This window comes from Gouania willdenowi, chromosome 8 (assembly GCF_900634775.1).
Source record: "Gouania willdenowi chromosome 8, fGouWil2.1, whole genome shotgun sequence".
Lineage (NCBI taxonomy): Eukaryota > Metazoa > Chordata > Actinopteri > Blenniiformes > Gobiesocidae > Gouania > Gouania willdenowi.
The window spans coordinates 4,211,189-4,228,134 of NC_041051.1; the positions used below are offsets into that span (position 1 = coordinate 4,211,189).

The 16,946-nt window shown below is 40.5% G+C and overlaps 1 protein-coding gene across 2 annotated transcripts; it reads left to right on the top strand.

Annotated features, from left to right (window-relative positions):
• Positions 1 to 223: 223 nt before the first annotated feature.
• On the top strand, positions 224 to 9,245 carry LOC114468549 (tubulin-specific chaperone C-like). 2 transcript variants are annotated; one of them, XM_028455518.1, is made up of 8 exons: positions 224 to 351; positions 1,115 to 1,185; positions 1,998 to 2,135; positions 2,924 to 2,984; positions 5,591 to 5,881; positions 5,965 to 6,071; positions 7,066 to 7,264; positions 8,032 to 9,245. In XM_028455518.1, exons 1-8 carry the CDS (start codon positions 339 to 341, stop codon positions 9,204 to 9,206), a joined length of 2,055 nt encoding a protein of 684 aa, XP_028311319.1. In that variant the 5' UTR covers positions 224 to 338; the 3' UTR covers positions 9,207 to 9,245. The 2 variants fall into 2 exon arrangements, with proteins under 2 accessions (XP_028311319.1, XP_028311321.1); XM_028455520.1 differs by having other exon boundaries at positions 228 to 337.
• The last annotated feature ends 7,701 nt before the right edge of the window (positions 9,246 to 16,946 follow it).

Sequence of the window (16,946 nt, forward strand, 5' to 3'; positions counted from 1 at the left end):
TTACTGAAGTAAATCAACTTTTTCATGATATTCTAATTTTATGACCAGAACCTGTAGCTTTGTGAACTAATCATTATGAAGTATAAACATTGCAATAAAGAAACCTAATTTAGTTTGCTAAAACATGCGTACTTCCAGAGGCTTAAACAGGAAACAGTTTGATGACATCATCATAGCTGCAAGAAGAAAGGAAAAAAAGAACCAAACCCAATGATGACTTCAGTATAGCTTCTCTTAGTGCTAGTGATTGGGTTGGACAAACTCTCTCACTGATCAGAGTGTATAGAAGTTAAACAAACAATATTTGTGGAATTCTAAAGCTTAAATTCTGATGAGAAATGGCTGCTGCAGGTAAGAGACTTTACCGACCTTACAAATTATCATTTGAAAATTATTTTTACTCTGGTTTTAATATATTGAACATTTTATTCCTTAAAAAAAAATATTTTAGAGGTGGGAGAAAAAATCGATTCTTAGATGTATCGAGATTCGGAGGTGTATATTTATTTTTTAATTGAAGTTATGTTTAAAGGAAGGCTGCTACTCCCTTGTTTCAAAAACGTGTACATTTTCAGTCCACATACTTCTTCTATTAGTGTAATAAATGATAATGAATGGTAATGTATCTCTTTTTTTCTAACTACAAATAAGATATATTTTTTTACAGTGCGTGGACACAGTGAATACAACAGATTTTTTGTGAATAAAACATGCATCAAAATACATTAATAATCGATTTAGAATCGAATTGAAGCCCCTTGAATCGTAATCGAATCGTGAGGTGGCTAAAGATTCCCACTCCTATTGGAGATGATACTGTTTTGAACAGTTTGAGAGTCTTTCAGAGCCTATAGGTGTGTTTACATATAATACATAAAATAAGGGTGTTTGACTTCAATTTTCACAGAATGGATGTGATACAGCAGAATAATAATAATATGAATAAATTAAAGAATATTTGCAGTTAATGGTTGAAACATATCAGGGGATCAAAGTACATTTCCTGAAAAACAGTTGAAGTAAATTAATCCTTAACATATTGTTAAAATAAAAGTTAAGGACAACTTGCATGAATCACTTCTTTAACCATTTTCTGTCTTTGATCTTTGCACAGGTGAACCCATGGCGCCCCTAAACAAAGCAGCCCATCTTATGATGGGACCCCCACCCGACAGCCACAGCCAGGTAACACACACCATCACAGTGTGACACTTCTCTTTTCTATTTAGATTTTTTGCATCTGTTTTAAATTCTGTTTGCATGCCATTAAAAATAATAATTTATTTGACAAAACACTTTTTAAATAAACAATTCTGTTAAGATGTAAAAGCTGTAGCTGAAAATGCTTCATCCTAAAGCATGGCTGACTGTTTTAAAATGTGATATTTCCACCCCTGACTTTAACAAATAGGAGCTCTGACTCAGTGATGTGGTGTGAATGATATAGTGATGCACTGACTCCTCTGGACTCACTTTAAACACCCATTAGAAGCTTAAATGCATTTCTTTTTTCAAATATAATTTTTCATTTGTAAATGGGGAGAAGTTATTTCATTGTACTTTTACTCTATATAGACAGTATTTAAATCTCAAAAGAAAATATGATATGACATTTGTTGCCATATAAAAGAAATTAAATAAATGAAATTAATGATAATAATCAAAATGAATCTGAAGGAGAAATCACCATCTTCTTTGGTGAAAAAGCTGAACCATGCCAATCTTCTGGGGTAGATTCTCAGCAGCAAATTAAACAAAAGCAGGTCCTTACTGCCATGTTTGTTTCTATTAGATAGAAGGTAGATATATGTATATATATAGAAGGTGGGTCTTTAGAACAAAGTAAACGGGTTAGAATTACCTGTAGTACTTGTTGTCTGCATGCTGCTTGTTAATGTGGTGCCTTGCTCAAAGGGGATGGTTCTTGGGTGTTTCCTGTTTGGTTCATGTCTGTGTTGATCCAGGTAACCTTTACATCAACTCTCCTTTTTCTGCAGCTCCACTACAACAGGGACAGCCAGGATTCCAGCAGTGGCCCTCGACTAGTGGCATCCCCCCACGTCAACCTGGTGACCCCCCGAGGACGGTTCCCTTTCCCCCATTCAGCAAGGAGACCTATTTTCTTCATAGCAGAGGTAGAGTAGCACCTCCACTTTGACTGCGTTCCAGCACACTTACATTATTCCTGGTAAAAAAAAAACTTGTAAGCCACACTCTATTGGCTGATGAGGGGCCCTTTAAATGTTCTAGCCAATCAGAACGTGCAGGTAGGCGGGCTTCTACTCCGGCACACATCATTGTGTGCATTACATCTGTCTCTGTGCACAGCGCTAACAGGGATGGCTGCCTGACTGGGCGTGTCTTTCTGCTACAGCAGTAACGCCCATTATCCAGGCATTTTTTAAATTTTCCTCCTAGTGGCAGGTCAGCAGAAAGCAGGGGGTTTGTTACTCTTTAAGAAACAAAGAAATCAGTCTTAATAGGAAGCCAAACACACAAATGTGATGCAAAATATCTCTCTGAAGTTTTTTAATACTTGTTTTTCTCATTCATCCTTGAGTTTTTGATAAGCATATTAAAGTAAACAGTCAATCACAGGCTGAACCAGGAAGAAAGACGCAGGCCTTGTAAATCTACATCTATACTATTTTAGAAATGAATGAAGACAGTCAGAAGGAGCGTGATGATGAGGATGATGATGATGATGATGAAATTCTGTAGGATAACACAACTTCAAAATATGCTCTGAAAATATGCTTTAAAATAGTAGCTGGAGTAGGATCCAACAAAGGAAAACTGTCAGATATATTGCATCATTTTTGGTAGAAATGGTCACAGTTTAAGCTTTTCATACAGTGTGTAAATCAATTCAAACATCTTCTACAAGACGTGTCTAATAATGTGTGTTGTGTGTTTCCTTCAGTATGGCCCCCAACGCTGTATGGCCACGCCTCAGCAGTGTCCTGTTCCTGCAGGTCCTCATGGTAAGAAACTCTTGGCCTCAGTCCTAACCTCAGCATATCGGGAGACATACCAGGGTTGGGCTCAGTTATTATTGTAATTAATTACAATTATAGCATAATTCTAATTTGAATTGTAATTTTAAAAATCTGTTGCTGTTGTAATCATAATTGACTTGTAATTGAGTTCAGATAATTAGGGGGCCAAACCCGCGGGGCCAGGGAACCGCGTATGTAATATGTAAGCATACGCTGTTCCTAGGACCAGCGGTGCTCGGAACCCTAACGTAATCGTTCCGATTATTATTATAATTGTTACATTTTATTTTTCCTTGGGTAAAAGTGGTGCTGCAGAATAAACCGTGCAAGGTAGGGTGGTGCCCTTTGGTGGTTGTATCCAAAAACCCCAGGGGACCTTGGACGCAAAAATTCACTAATATCCGCCAGCAGGTGGCGCTATAACACAGGTCAACGCGTCTTGGCCAATAACTCCCACACCGTTTGTTGCACATTTCAAACCTTCACTTCCACAGATTTGTTGAATAGCACTGAAACACCTGGGCTAGGCCACGCCCATTTCTGCCTAAACTTTTCTCGGAGCAAACTCGCAAAAACTGGAAAACCTATTTTTTCAAACTCCTCCCTGGGGTTTTGTCCAATCAGCGTAAAACTTGGCACGTAGAGTCTTCAGTTGGACGTAATCTCCAGTTAACCCTATGAGTTTCTTCGGGTAAATTATGCGCAAATTATTAGCGAGGAAAGTTTTCTAGCTCGCTATAAAGATGCAAACTGGCGCATATCTCGGTCAAAATAAATGCTAACAACACCAAATCTGAGATCCTTAGTTGGCATGTGACTGTGAGGGTATGCGCCAAATTTGAATGATGTAGACCACTAGGGGGTGCTACAAATAACGAATATTTATATCTCTTAAATGGCACAACCAATTTTTACCAAATTCGGAGGGTATGATCTTGGGTCCCTCCTGAGGTGATATCTCAAAGTTATTCACAATAAACAAACATTTATTTCTGCTGAATTATTATGTTGAGGGCAGTGAAATTTACAGGGTAGATATAGAAGACCACACAGACAAGTTGACAACCATACCAAAAATTGCGCCACTAGGTAGCGCTATAATTGCAAAAACATTTTGGCCTTTAACTTTTACAATTTAATTCACATCTTCATAAAATTCATATCCACATGTTCCCTACATAGAGTCGCATTTTCTGACAGGTCACGCCCACTCCCACAGCACATTGCTCTTTGTAAGTCACTCCATATAGAAAACCTACTTTTTCAAATTACTCCTTGGGGTTTTGTCTAATGGGCATGAAACTTGGCACGTAGAGTCTTCATTTGGACCTGATCTACAGTTTAGCAAAAAAATTTGTTCGGGCAAAATATGCGCAAAATATTAACGAGTAAAGTTTTCTAGTGAGCTATAAAAGCACAAACTGTTGCATATCTTGGTCAAAATAATTGCTAACACGACCAATTCTTAGATCCTTGGTTGCCATGAGACTGTGGGGGTATGAGCCAAATTTTAAAAAATTAGGCCTCTAGGGGGCACTGCAATTAAATGGCACAACCAATTTTTACCAAATTTGGTGGGTATGACCTTGGTTCGCTCCTGGGACCGTATCTCAAAGTTAATAGCGATTGGTCAAAGTGGGCGTGGTTTATTACTACATAACATATAAATAAACAAACCCTTATTTCAGCTTAAGTAATATGTTGAGGGCTGAGAAATTTACAGGGTAACTATAGAAGAGCACACAGATCACCCATACCAAAAAGTGCACCACTAGGTGGCGCTATAATGGGTGCAAATGCATTTTGTCCTGTAACTTTCACACTTTAAATCACATCTTCCAAAACTTCTTATCCACCTGTTCACAGCAAACGGCACGTTGGCCTGTGTCCTGACGCTCGCCACGAGCCCGTCATCCTTCATGACGTACTTCCAAGGGCTCGGAAGTACGTCCCAGGGGCCGAGTCGCGCGGGAAGGCTTGGCCCCCTTTCATAACTGCTTGCAGTTCTAGTTGACTTTGTAATTGTATTTGGCATGGAAATTCACTCAAAACTCTCAATTATAATTTATCCATCCATTCATTTTCAGACTTGCTTGTTTCCGTTTTCAGGATTGCGGGGGTTAATTTTTAGTTTTGATTTGATTTAATTTAATTATTTTATTTCACGTGAAATTTAGGATAAAAAACAAATTAGTTGATAGATAATATTTTTGTGACTATTTTTCATTTTGATTTAGGACATGGGTCAAAACTGACCTGTTACTGTATCATAAGAGATAGTTTTTTGTTTTGTACAGGGTGATTTATTTCAGACTTAGTAATTGTGAACAATTGTAATTTACTTTCAGGGGATTAAAAAATAATCTTATTTAATTGGAATTGGGAAAAATGGCATTCAATGTAATCGTAACTGAGTTGTATTTAAACATGGATAATTGAAGACGTAATTGTAACTGAAGAATGTAATTGACCCCAATCCTGACACATACACATATAGATTCAGAGCAGGACTTTCACCGTAAATATCCAAATATCTCACAAACACAACAAGATACCACCATTAATATTTAAAAACATATATCCTGTTACAGATGGCATGGATGCTCCTCCACCTCCCAGAGAGGTTCCACCACCTCCTCAGATACCTGCCCACCCTGCACCCCTCCCCGACCCCATCCCTACCAACAAAGGCGTGGACACTAAAGAGGTGGAAGAGGACACGCCTCTTCCTCCTTCCTCCACCAGCAATGGTGGGGCACAGGTGGAGTCAGAGAAGTTGACTGTCAGCTCACATGCACTCCACCAGCTGGAGCCCCCCCTGGAGAAAGAGGAACTCCCTCCGCAGACTGCTCCCCCCACCCTCACAGAAACTACTGTGCCAGGTGAATTTCTCCCTCACTCTCCTCTGTTACTTATTTCTGAATCATTTGTGCTGATCTGAGACGGTTTGTCTCTCCATCTGCAGCGGCTGTCTATGGGCTTCAGAAGAAGAACAGGAAGAGGATGAGGAAGAAGAAGGGTTTGAACCAAAAAGAGGCTGTTGAAGATGTCCTGATTAGGAAGCCTAACAAGGTAATCAATACATAGGAAATAAATGAGATGATAGATATATGATTTTAGTTTATTTTACAGCTGATTTAGGACCCGTTATCATAAAAGATGCTAACAGAAAGCTAACACAAGAGGATGGTTAACTTTCATTATATTATTTATTAAAGGCTTAATAATTGTGATGAATTGTGATTTAGTAATTGAAAATGTAATTGCATTTGACTTTCTGAAGATATAAAATAATTAAATAATTGGGGACAGAAATGGTCACTGTAATCATAATTGGATTGTAATTGAACATGGATAATTGAAAACATAATTGTAACTGAAAAATGTAATTGACCCCAACCCTGCTTCAGACATTTAACCTGAAGCCATGTACCCCCTAATCCTGCACACTTAATAAAACAATAATGTAATATCATATACAATGTAGCCCTACAGTGACATTTGTCTCTGAATTTAACCTATCCTGTTCACAAATATTATGATAATAAAAATAATATTCTGTAGGGATACAAGAAAACATCTTATTCAGAAGTATCAAATATTTGATTGTTGACTGTGAAACTAAAAATGTTTGTTGATCATTTTTGAAACAAGAAATAATAATTTACTCATTAACGTTAGGGTGTAGAAATGTAACAAATGACTTCACATAATTTAAATCATACTTAAGTACAAGTAAAATGACTGATTTAGAAATGTACTCTAAAAAGTATAAGTACCTATAAAAGCAACTCAATTGCAGTAACGTGAGTACTTGTAATCCATTACTTTCACCTCTGCTCCTAACTGCTGCTCTCTTCATATTCTAGTTTCCATTGTTGTCACGCTGTTCTTCATTTTTATTCACATACTCCCTAACATAATTTGCGTAACCCTGGGGGTCCCCGTACCCCACTCTGGGAACCTATGGACTAGTTCATACATTTTATCATGCCTCTAAAATTGGTAGAATTTACAGAACAATTCCAGTGTCTGTGATCCTCTAAACGTGCTTTTCCTACTAAAGGAGCAGGTAGTGGTCCAACCTGAGCCTGAGCCCGCTCCAGCACCAGAACCAGAACCCCAGCCCCCTGCGGCCTCTCCTCCGGCCCAGGAGGAGGCGGAGCTCACCTGGGAGGAGAAAGAGGACCTTTTAGAGGCTGAGAACATTCAACCAGAATCTCCTCAGCCCACCACACCTGACAAGGAGAACCAGTCCAAAGAGGGTAGGTTCCTGAACCTGTTTATATCAGGGTTGGGCTCAATTATAAGTATAATTGTAATTTTAAAAATCTGTTACTGTCGTAATCATAATACAATTGTAACTGAGTTCAGATAATTGATTTTGTAATTGTAACTTCCATTCAAATTTTCTAAAAAATGCAAATTATAATTTAACGCAAAACTGGGGAACCATGTTATAATTCTATGTTCAGTTCTACACATATGTAGTGAAGAATTATTAAAATATGTTTCATATCAAGCTTTCCCACATTTTACCATTTCAAATAAATTGAAGTCTAGGGGTACACTGGCACAAAAGGTTCAGACGCCCACACCAAAAATATTAAAACCTATATTTTCATTGATTAGGAAGCCTAACAAGGTAATCAATAGATTGGAAATAATTAAATGAGATGATAGATATGTTTTTATTGTATTTTACAGTTGATTTAGGACCCGTTATCATAAGAGATGCTAACAGAAAGCTAACACAAAAGGAAGGTTCCACAAATGTTGTTTTCTGTGTTAATGCTCAGATAGGTCATTATTCTAAATGCTGACATGAATGTTGGTAATGTGGCCCTCAGATCCATCACATTTTTGTGGCCCCAGCGGTGGAAATGTTTTAGCTTGTTTTAACAGAATTGCTTTCAATGTTAAACTATCATTTGTTTGACTTTTGCTTGTAATGGTTCCCAGAAAAAAAGACATAGTGTTACAAATGATATATTATAACACAAAGTTAATTTATTCTTTTGTTCCGGTACAGTAATAAACATGGACGCTGCTGTGGAAGACGGAGGTGACTTAACTATTGAAATAAATGATGCTGCTAAAGTAAAGGAGCGACTCCAGAAACGACACCAGGCCAGGTTAGAAGACGCTGAACGCCGTAAAAAGGCCAAAGATAGTAGCAGTGTCGTTCAGGAAAATCAGCATTTCTCCAGCGTTTTCTACGGCGAGCGGTCATATATCGAACAGCTATTGTCAGAATGCTACAGGACGGACCGGGCCGAGGCGACCCGAAGGCTGGAGGAAGCCACGAACAAAGTCCAATGGTTATGGGAGTTTCTGAACGACAACTTTTCGTTACTAACACAGTATAATGTGAGAGAAGCCCAGGCTGCTCTACAAAAACTACAGAGCTCTCTGTCAAAAACCATCGAGGAGTGTCTGCCTAGGAAGAAGTTTAAGTTTTCTCACAGAACCAGAACCAAAGCTTCAGAAAAAGCCCAGAAAGCAGAGCTTGGATTATCTAACACACCTGAAGCTGAGTCAGGTAATGCATCTGCACCACCAGCTCGTGAACAGTGTGGAATCTCCAACCTCAGCAACGAGTTTGTGACCAAGACCTCAGAGGAGATCAGCAAACAGGTTGTGCTGCTGACCCACTGCAACACACCTGAAGCTGAGTCAGGTAATGCATCTGCACCACCAACTCGTGAACAGTGTGGAATCTCCAACCTCAGCAACGAGTTTGTGACCAAGACCTCAGAGGAGATCAGCAAACATGTTGTGCTGCTGACCCACCTGACCCACTGCAAGGTTCGCCTGTTTGGTTCCCCGAGCACGGTGCACCTGAAACACATAGAGGACTGTGAGATCCTGTGTGGACCCGTGGCCAGCTCAGTCCTCATAGATCACTGCACAAACAGCACCCTGGCCTTTCCCTGTCAGCAGCTGCGGATCCACAACACCACCAACACTCAGGTGTATGTGCATGTCACCAGCAGGGCCATCGTAGAGAACTGCAGTAGGGTGGGCTTTGCCCCATTCACCTGGTCCTACCCCCGCCTGGAAGAGGACTTTTGTCTGTCTGGCCTGGATAAGGACAGAAACAACTGGAACCTGGTGGATGACTGTAACTGGCTTGAAACTGGGACGCCATCCCCAAACTGGACAGTCATAACAGAGGGAGAAAGGAAGAACAACTGGGATCCCTAAAGGTGGAATTTTCCACCTTTAGCTGGAGAATAAATAAATATCTACCCATAAAACCAAGGATGGTCTGTGTGTGTGTGTGTGTGTGTGCTTGCGTGTGTGTGGAGCAAATATCTCCCCGACGCGGTGCTTGTTCGACGTGAAACTTGGTCAACGTGTTCCAAATACCCCAAGTGTGTGCATCTGTTATTTTGGAGTAATTTGGTCATTTCAAAATGTTTTTTTTAATTTTATTTCACTTCTGGACTGCCCCGAAATGAAACCTATTCAACTTTTGACCTCAGAATGTGAGGGGGCGCTAGAGCACCATCTATATCTATTTCACTGCACAGCTCCTCACCCGAGCAAGAGTTACGTGTGCGGCCAGAGCCAATCGCTGCACACACAGCAAAGCAGACACGGACTGTAAACACACGAGCGATAGAGAAGAAGATAGTTTAGACAGAGACACGGGAGCTCTCTGAATAGATCATTTGAAACCATCAGTCACTGGTGAGTCTTTTGCAGACAACTTTCCCAACCCGTTCAATACTCCATCCAGCTAAGCTCTGACCACCCGGTTCAAAGGAAAAAAAATATTTTTGTTTTTTAAAAAAAAGGCAGCCGAATTGTACATAATACTTCAATTTACTTACTCATGTCGTTTGAAGTTTTACGTTTTGTTTTGCGCAGTTTTGTTACTTTTCTGATTGACGCTACAATGTCTATAGAGTTTGGTTATCAGCGTCTCAATCATTTCACGGGAGCACACACAAGCTATTTCACTCTATAATGGCAACCGAAAACAGTTATACAAAAAATGTACAAAAAGACCTTATGTGGTGTCACCTGAAATGTCTAGTAATAAAAAAATAAAAATAATTTAATGATTAAAATAATATATATTTTATTTATATCTATTTTGCGGCCAATTTCTGTGATTGTTGCGGGCTCAAAAATCTGATTTTGCGGCAGCTTTTTCAAAAAAACTGCAGCAAAAGTTGCGGCATTTTGAGGCTTTATTATTTTCTATAACTTTGCCTAAAATGGTCAATTTGCCAAAAAACCTGAATACCTTTTAATTATTTCATAACAATACAAAAAAGTGCTCAGATTTACAATAATTTAACAAGATATGGATTATTTCCATCACATTTTAAAGGTTTCCAGTGCAGAATATTACAGAGAATCAGTTTGTTGAAGTTTTAAAAGCAAAAACTCCTGAAATAAATGGTTCTTTTTCTGTGAGAATCTCATCAATTCACTCATGACTTTTGCTACAAACACTTTTGCTGCAGAAGAGTCTGTTTGATCAGCAATTTGTAAAATTGGAGATCATGGAAGATACCACCAGGGGGCGCAAACACCAATGACATTGGCCAGTGCTATTGTTTTAAATGGTACCTGTAATGACGCACTATCAAAGATTATATATAATAGTAGAGGTTTAATCAGGTTATTTTCTTTAAAAGTCTTAGAGCAGCAGGAGATCATTAAAAAGTTGCGTTTGTGAGACACGTTTGCCGCTATTTTGCTCAAAAGAGTCAGTTTGTCTGTTGTGACAGTCTGTAACCAGATCAGGTGGCTGCCGGCTTCGGAGGTTGATGTGGCTTCCACAAAGCGGACGGACTTTAGCCACGTTGTGCCGCCAAATCAACCGGAATCTTTAGTCAGATTGGTTACAATTGAGAATTGTCGGGCAGCGCAGAATTCGAGATTTGCTGAATTTGCATTAATAGTTGCGATCACAACATCGCAAATTCCTGGAGGGTCTGACTGTTTGACCGTGCATAGCAGCGTCTTTTCCCAGTATCTCACCTGATTGTAGGATGCAGAGTTGCTGAAAATGAGCTGGACGTCGGACACAAACTGACCAACACTTTTGTATTGATTCCTCTGGAGTTTTTCTTTTACTTTTTCCAGCCAAATTGGAGTTTTGATGAAATTTGAGTAACTTTTAATCTGCGGGTGCCAAGCAGAAACAGACAGGTTTGGACCTATCTAGGATCATTATCACAATGAATAGCAGCTAAAAGAACTTACTAAGAGGGTGGGGTCTGCAGCAAATATTTACTCCTTGTCGGCACTGAACAGATGCAGAATGAGGTACTGGTACTCCTGTTGGGGTAAGTTAATGGTTAGGTAAGTTGGGTGGGATCACTGTGGCAGGACCACAGAGAATAAAACACTAACCATTAAATATCCAGAGATCCGATTGAACAAGACGGCTTCTGTTTCCTTCACGTCTGAATCCTGCCATTCTTGATTTGCTTTAAAAACACAGAAGGTGCACATCCACTTCTGCTTGTCCCTGCTCTCACACACAAAACACACAAACGGAACAGAACAATCATTAATACTAGAGGTGAGACTTGATTAACGAAATGTATCTAATTAATGAGAGTCTTTGTAATTAATTCATCTTGATTAATCTCAGTCAATCACATAACAATATTTGACACGAGAAGCAACGTTTTTCATTTTAAATAGATTTTGGTATATGCCCAGGGTTCTCACCAGGAATTTTTCACAGCATAGGGGAAAGTGTTTAAATGTATAACTCTGAAAGGCAAATTTGGTGAAGTATAGCTAAAGTTGTTTTTTTTTGTTGTTGTTTGTTCCAGCCTTATTTTAAAGCCTAAAGTTATTTGTTGAATTGGTGAAGGGTCATGATGAATGTAGTAATAGAGTTACTAATGCTTGGTATACATTAGGTCCTCCACTAATAAATACTCACACACACTGTATAGACAAGAAATAACGTTTTATCCATAAGACTGATTCCAAGACGTGCTTTTCAAATTTAAATGAGGTATAATGTGGGACCTGCAGTAATATTGGAAGCGCTTTAATCAGGCCAAAATAACAAGACCCGGTTCGAGAGAACACGGCCCGAACCTGTCCGACCCGAATGAAGCCAATGTCTCTTTAAGCCTGAACATGTTTCAACCAGACGGTATTCACATCCGTGTGCGCGTATGTAGAATGATCTGTGGTGAATAATAAACATGACGCTACACGTTACGTCCTGGTTGAAGCACTGTTTATATTGAACAGGTAAGGACAGGAGCATCCGACCAAATAGCCTGTATTAAATAGACGGTGCGGCTGATGTTTGCATTTCTCGGTTACTCAGATTAAAAAAAAGTTAAAACAACCCGTGCACGCCTGGAAGTCCTTTTTGTGTCTAAATGGAAAAGAATTATTACGACGGTAACGATTAAAATGAAAAAAAACACCGAAAATCCCCTACGTTGCTGAAAACTAAACGTAGGATGTATTGCATGTAGCCGTCGGGTTAGTGGGCTGAGATAGTTTAAAAAACGTGGACTCTACACGGTGTGTAACTTCCACATGACGTCACTGATGCCAAGCATAGATTTTGACTGAATAGATCGGCCCTATTTTTAGGATTCCCAACCTAGAATTTTCTTCAGATTGCTACAAATACCAAATACCAAATCGGTTCATCCTTACTTTCAACTACACCTCTACCTTGCACTCTCATCTGTCTTAGACCTCTTCCATCCATGTTGACAAAGAACAACACAGACGTTTCACCTTTTATGGCCTGAAGAATGACTGATAATTGAACATTTATGAGAAGGAGTGTCCATCGGGTGGTTCAGTGATGTCATTATGGTGTAGTTAGTTTCTAAAGGTAGGAACAAATGGGTTGTTTGGTTACCATAGCTAAAAGAATGATGTTTGGACTGCTTGAATGACATCCGTGATAACTCTTCTACAAAAGGGTGGGGACATGTGTCAATCCAATGAGAAACAGTTAACACATGATGGACAAGATGTGTCTTGTGCTCTGCTGAGAGTGTCATGATAAAAACCGAATGGATCCAGTTTCTTTAATCAGATCAAAGCAATAAAAAAAAAAACTGTAATACATTTCGTCGACCATGTTTGTGAGCTCACCTTACTGTGCCATCATCGACAAATGGCAGGTGGCAGTTCTTGAGAACTATTTCCAACATGACTAACTTAGCTTAAACTCAACAAAACGCCACATTTGTAGCACTGTGACAGTCAAGTGGACTCATGTGAGAAGTATGAGAATAATAGACAGTTTTAAAGATTTAGGTAGTATTTTTACTTTTTAAAAAAAGAAATAAAAAAACATCTTTAAACTCTTTTGGGTCTGAAATCATTCTTATAAGAAAAATAAAAATCAATAAAACAAATAAAGATCTCGGTTTAAAATAGAGCTATTTTAAATCATTGTAACATTCAGTTTGATGTTTTAAATGAGTGTTCTATATCATCCCTTCTGACTGCCAGAGGCGGCGCATAAAGCACTGTATGATCATCCTTATGCATACGCAGGTAGACAATTAATGACAACAAAGGTCACATGTGACCTCCCGGTGGCTCACGCGAGTCTATAGCTACATGACACCAGAAGCTCAGTCCCTTTTCTTACCTTCTGTCCCAGTTCCGATCGTCCCCAGTTTTGGGTGTGGCCCCTGCAGGGCCTGGAGTCTTGTTCTCCGAGTACAATGGGAAAATAAGCCGAGCTATCGCCAGTGCCCAGGCCCCATCCACACGTCGGCTGTATGCCAGCAGATGGAGGTTTTTTGACAGGTGGTGTCGTAGCAGGGGTCTTGCCGCTGTCCAATGCCCGCTGCCGTCTGTATTGGAGTTTTTACAGGACCTCTTCAACCAGTGTTGTTTGCCGTCTACCCTTAGGTTGTATGTTGCCGCAATTTATTGCTGGTATCATGGTTTTCACGGCCATTCGGTTGGCAGTGACACTACGGTGTCGTCTTTTTTGAAGGCTACCTGTCGCATCCGTCCTTCCACTCGTGGCTCCGTCATGGGACCTGTTCCTAGTCCTGGAGTCCCTGCGGGCCCCATCATTCGAGCCCTTGGACCAGGCTGATTTGAAGTGGATGTCTTTAAAGACATTTCTATTGGCTATGGCCTCGGGTAAGCGCGTTGGGTCAATTCATGATACATGCTGCAGGTGGAATGCTGACCCGAGCATCTGTGTGCTGTTCGTGCTCTTGAACTGTATGTACGGGCCACAGTGGGTGTCCGCAAGTCCAACAGCATGTTTCTCTGCTATATCGGTTCACGCTTGGGGCAGACCCTGTCAAAACAACGGCTTCCCCATTGGGTTGTAGACGTCATTGAATGGGTCTATCTCTCACACTGTCGTTCTCTATCGGATGGTGTGAGGTGCCACTTGACTCGTGGTTTGACCACCTCATGGGCTGCATTGACAGGTGTTCCCCTGGACGTCATTTGTGGCGCGGCTTCTTTGACGTCTGCATCAACATTCTCGAGGCTCTACAGGGTGAACGTGGTGGTGTCCCACCACTGGAGGGAATACTTCGGCAACATTCATTGACATCGTAAGGCGGGCGTGGTTCTAATGTCATAATCTTTTTCTTGGATTCCTCGAGACTTTGTTGATATGTGTCATCCAGTGCTTTATGCACCGCCTCTGGCGGTCAGAATGGATTAAATAGAACAAAAGTTATGTAGGTAACTACGGTTCTATGAATCCCGGATAACCGCCAGAGCGTTCAGTCTCTCGTAATCGCCTGCTTGCGAGAAGTTTTGAGGGACTGAGCTTTCGGTGTCATGTGGCTATGTTGACTCGTGTGAGCCGCCGGGAGGTCACATTTGGGTTTGGTGTAATTAATTCTCAACCTACGTATGCGTAAGGATGATCATCCAGTGCTTTATGCACCGCCTCTGCAGTCATCCGGAATTCATAGAACCGTAGTTACCTACGTAACTTTCGATTTATAAAGACTAAACTTCTGGTACCTCTAACAGGACACGGAGTGGTTGCCCTTCATATGTAATGTCTTTCCTCCATGAGGTGTAATTCTCACTCAAAGCCTTCTTTACAAACTCATCTGGACACATCCAGCCCATGTCTGTGCGAATGCTCTTCCCGATATTCCCTGGTGTGACAAGTCATTAAAAAAAGGGGGAAAAACCATGTTGATCTGCATTTGTAAACACTTTTGCTTAAAGTTTTGGGTTCAATATGGGAATATATCTGCTGATTTTATAAGAATTTAATGGTCCTATATAATGCTAAATCAATTTTTTTGAGCTTTTAACCTTGTTACAATGTCAATTCCTTATCAAAAACACCCCCAAAATATTATTGTGCTTCCTTCCTGCATTCCTGAGCAATAATCCAGTTAATGCTATTGCAATCCCTCCAGGAAGTGCCTGTTGCTGGCGCTGTGTCTTCACAGTCAACATACACGCCCACTCTCTCAACATCTTTTTTGATGGTCATTGTTTCTTTTCTTATCCAGTCTGCACAGAGAAAACAATAGGTCTTTGTTTTTGTTCCAAAAAATAATGTTGAAAGTCATTTTAATGGCGAAAGTCCTCGGAGTTGCGCGGGCATGCCTGTTGCCCACGCTGCTTCACCGTGGCTCTAGAGCTACGTCATGAAATGGGCGGCACTCACACGGAGAGAGGCGGCGCTCCAGAGGAACCGTGCGTCTTAACTTTTGGTTTGAAAAAAAATATATATATATAATTTTTTAAAGGGGACATATTATACCAAATTTTCACCTTTAAAAACAGTTCACTATGGTCTTATTGACATATCTGTACAGTGGCCGGGAAGTGTCAGGTGAATGCATTTACAGAAACAAACACAAATGCAAACAGGTCACAACACGAATGCAAACCGGCCACAACGGAAGTGTTTCCGACGGACCGGTATTACAGACGGACGGGTATTATGATATGATAGCCTGATATGAAAAATATGAGCATCCTCATCAACTTTCACTTACTTTCATACGTGTTTTGATGTCTTCTCCTTGTTCTTCTCTGTTCTGGCGGGTTAAAAACATCCGCCAGAAACGTGTCTGTCTGTAATACTGGTCCGTCGGAAACACTTCCGTTACGGCCATTTTGCATTCGCGTTGTGACCTTTTTGCATTTGCGTTCATTTCTTTAAATGCATTCACCTGACACTTCCCGGCCACCGGGTTTCCGCAACGAAAGTGTTTCCGACGGACAGTGGTAGAAGATCAGCAGCAGGTTGGAATTTAGTTTATACCTCCTGAGAACTCTCAAGAAGTGTAGCCGCTGCTGAGCCTTCTTGCAGACTGCCGTGATGTTCTCTGACCAGGACATATCCGCGGAGATGAGGACACCAAGAAACCTGAAGGTGTGGACCCTCTCCACGCACTCACCGTTGATGTACAGGGGGGCTGGGTCTGTGCTGTGCTTCCTGAAGTCCATGATGATCTCTCTGGTTTTCTTGGTGTTCAGAGCGAGGTTATTCTCCGAACACCAGGCTGCCAACTTCAGGACCTCCTCTCTGTAGGACGTCTCATCGTCCTTAGAAATGAGTCTGACCACTGTAGTGTCGTTGGCAAACCTGACGATGAGATTGTCATTGTGGGCCGAGCTGCAGTCGTAGGTGTAGAGGCAGTACAGGAGGGGGCTCAGCACACAGCCCTGTGGGGAGCCGATGCTCACTAAAGTTATCGCATACGTGTTTAAAAAAAATGCAAAAGTGAATTTTTCATAATATGTCCCCTTTAATAAATTAGCATTTTATTTTGCAAAATGTTAAACAATTAACCACATGTGGCTGTAGTTTACTTTGGAAGGTTTGAAATAGCATGATATAGATCCTTTAAATATAAAGCCACAATAAAAGCCATTTATGGTTACTTTTCCTATATGGAGCTCATCAGTAGTTTGTCCTTTAAAACAGGGGTTCTCAACCTTAGGGTCAGAAACTCATTTAGGGTTGCAGGA

Excerpts from the sequence above, each read along its gene's own strand:
- LOC114468549 (XM_028455518.1), top strand. Across the intron at positions 1,186-1,997 it reads CACCCGACAGCCACAGCCAG|CTCCACTACAACAGGGACAG; the intron begins GTAACACACACC and ends CTTTTTCTGCAG. Across the intron at positions 6,072-7,065 it reads TGATTAGGAAGCCTAACAAG|GAGCAGGTAGTGGTCCAACC; the intron begins GTAATCAATACA and ends TTCCTACTAAAG.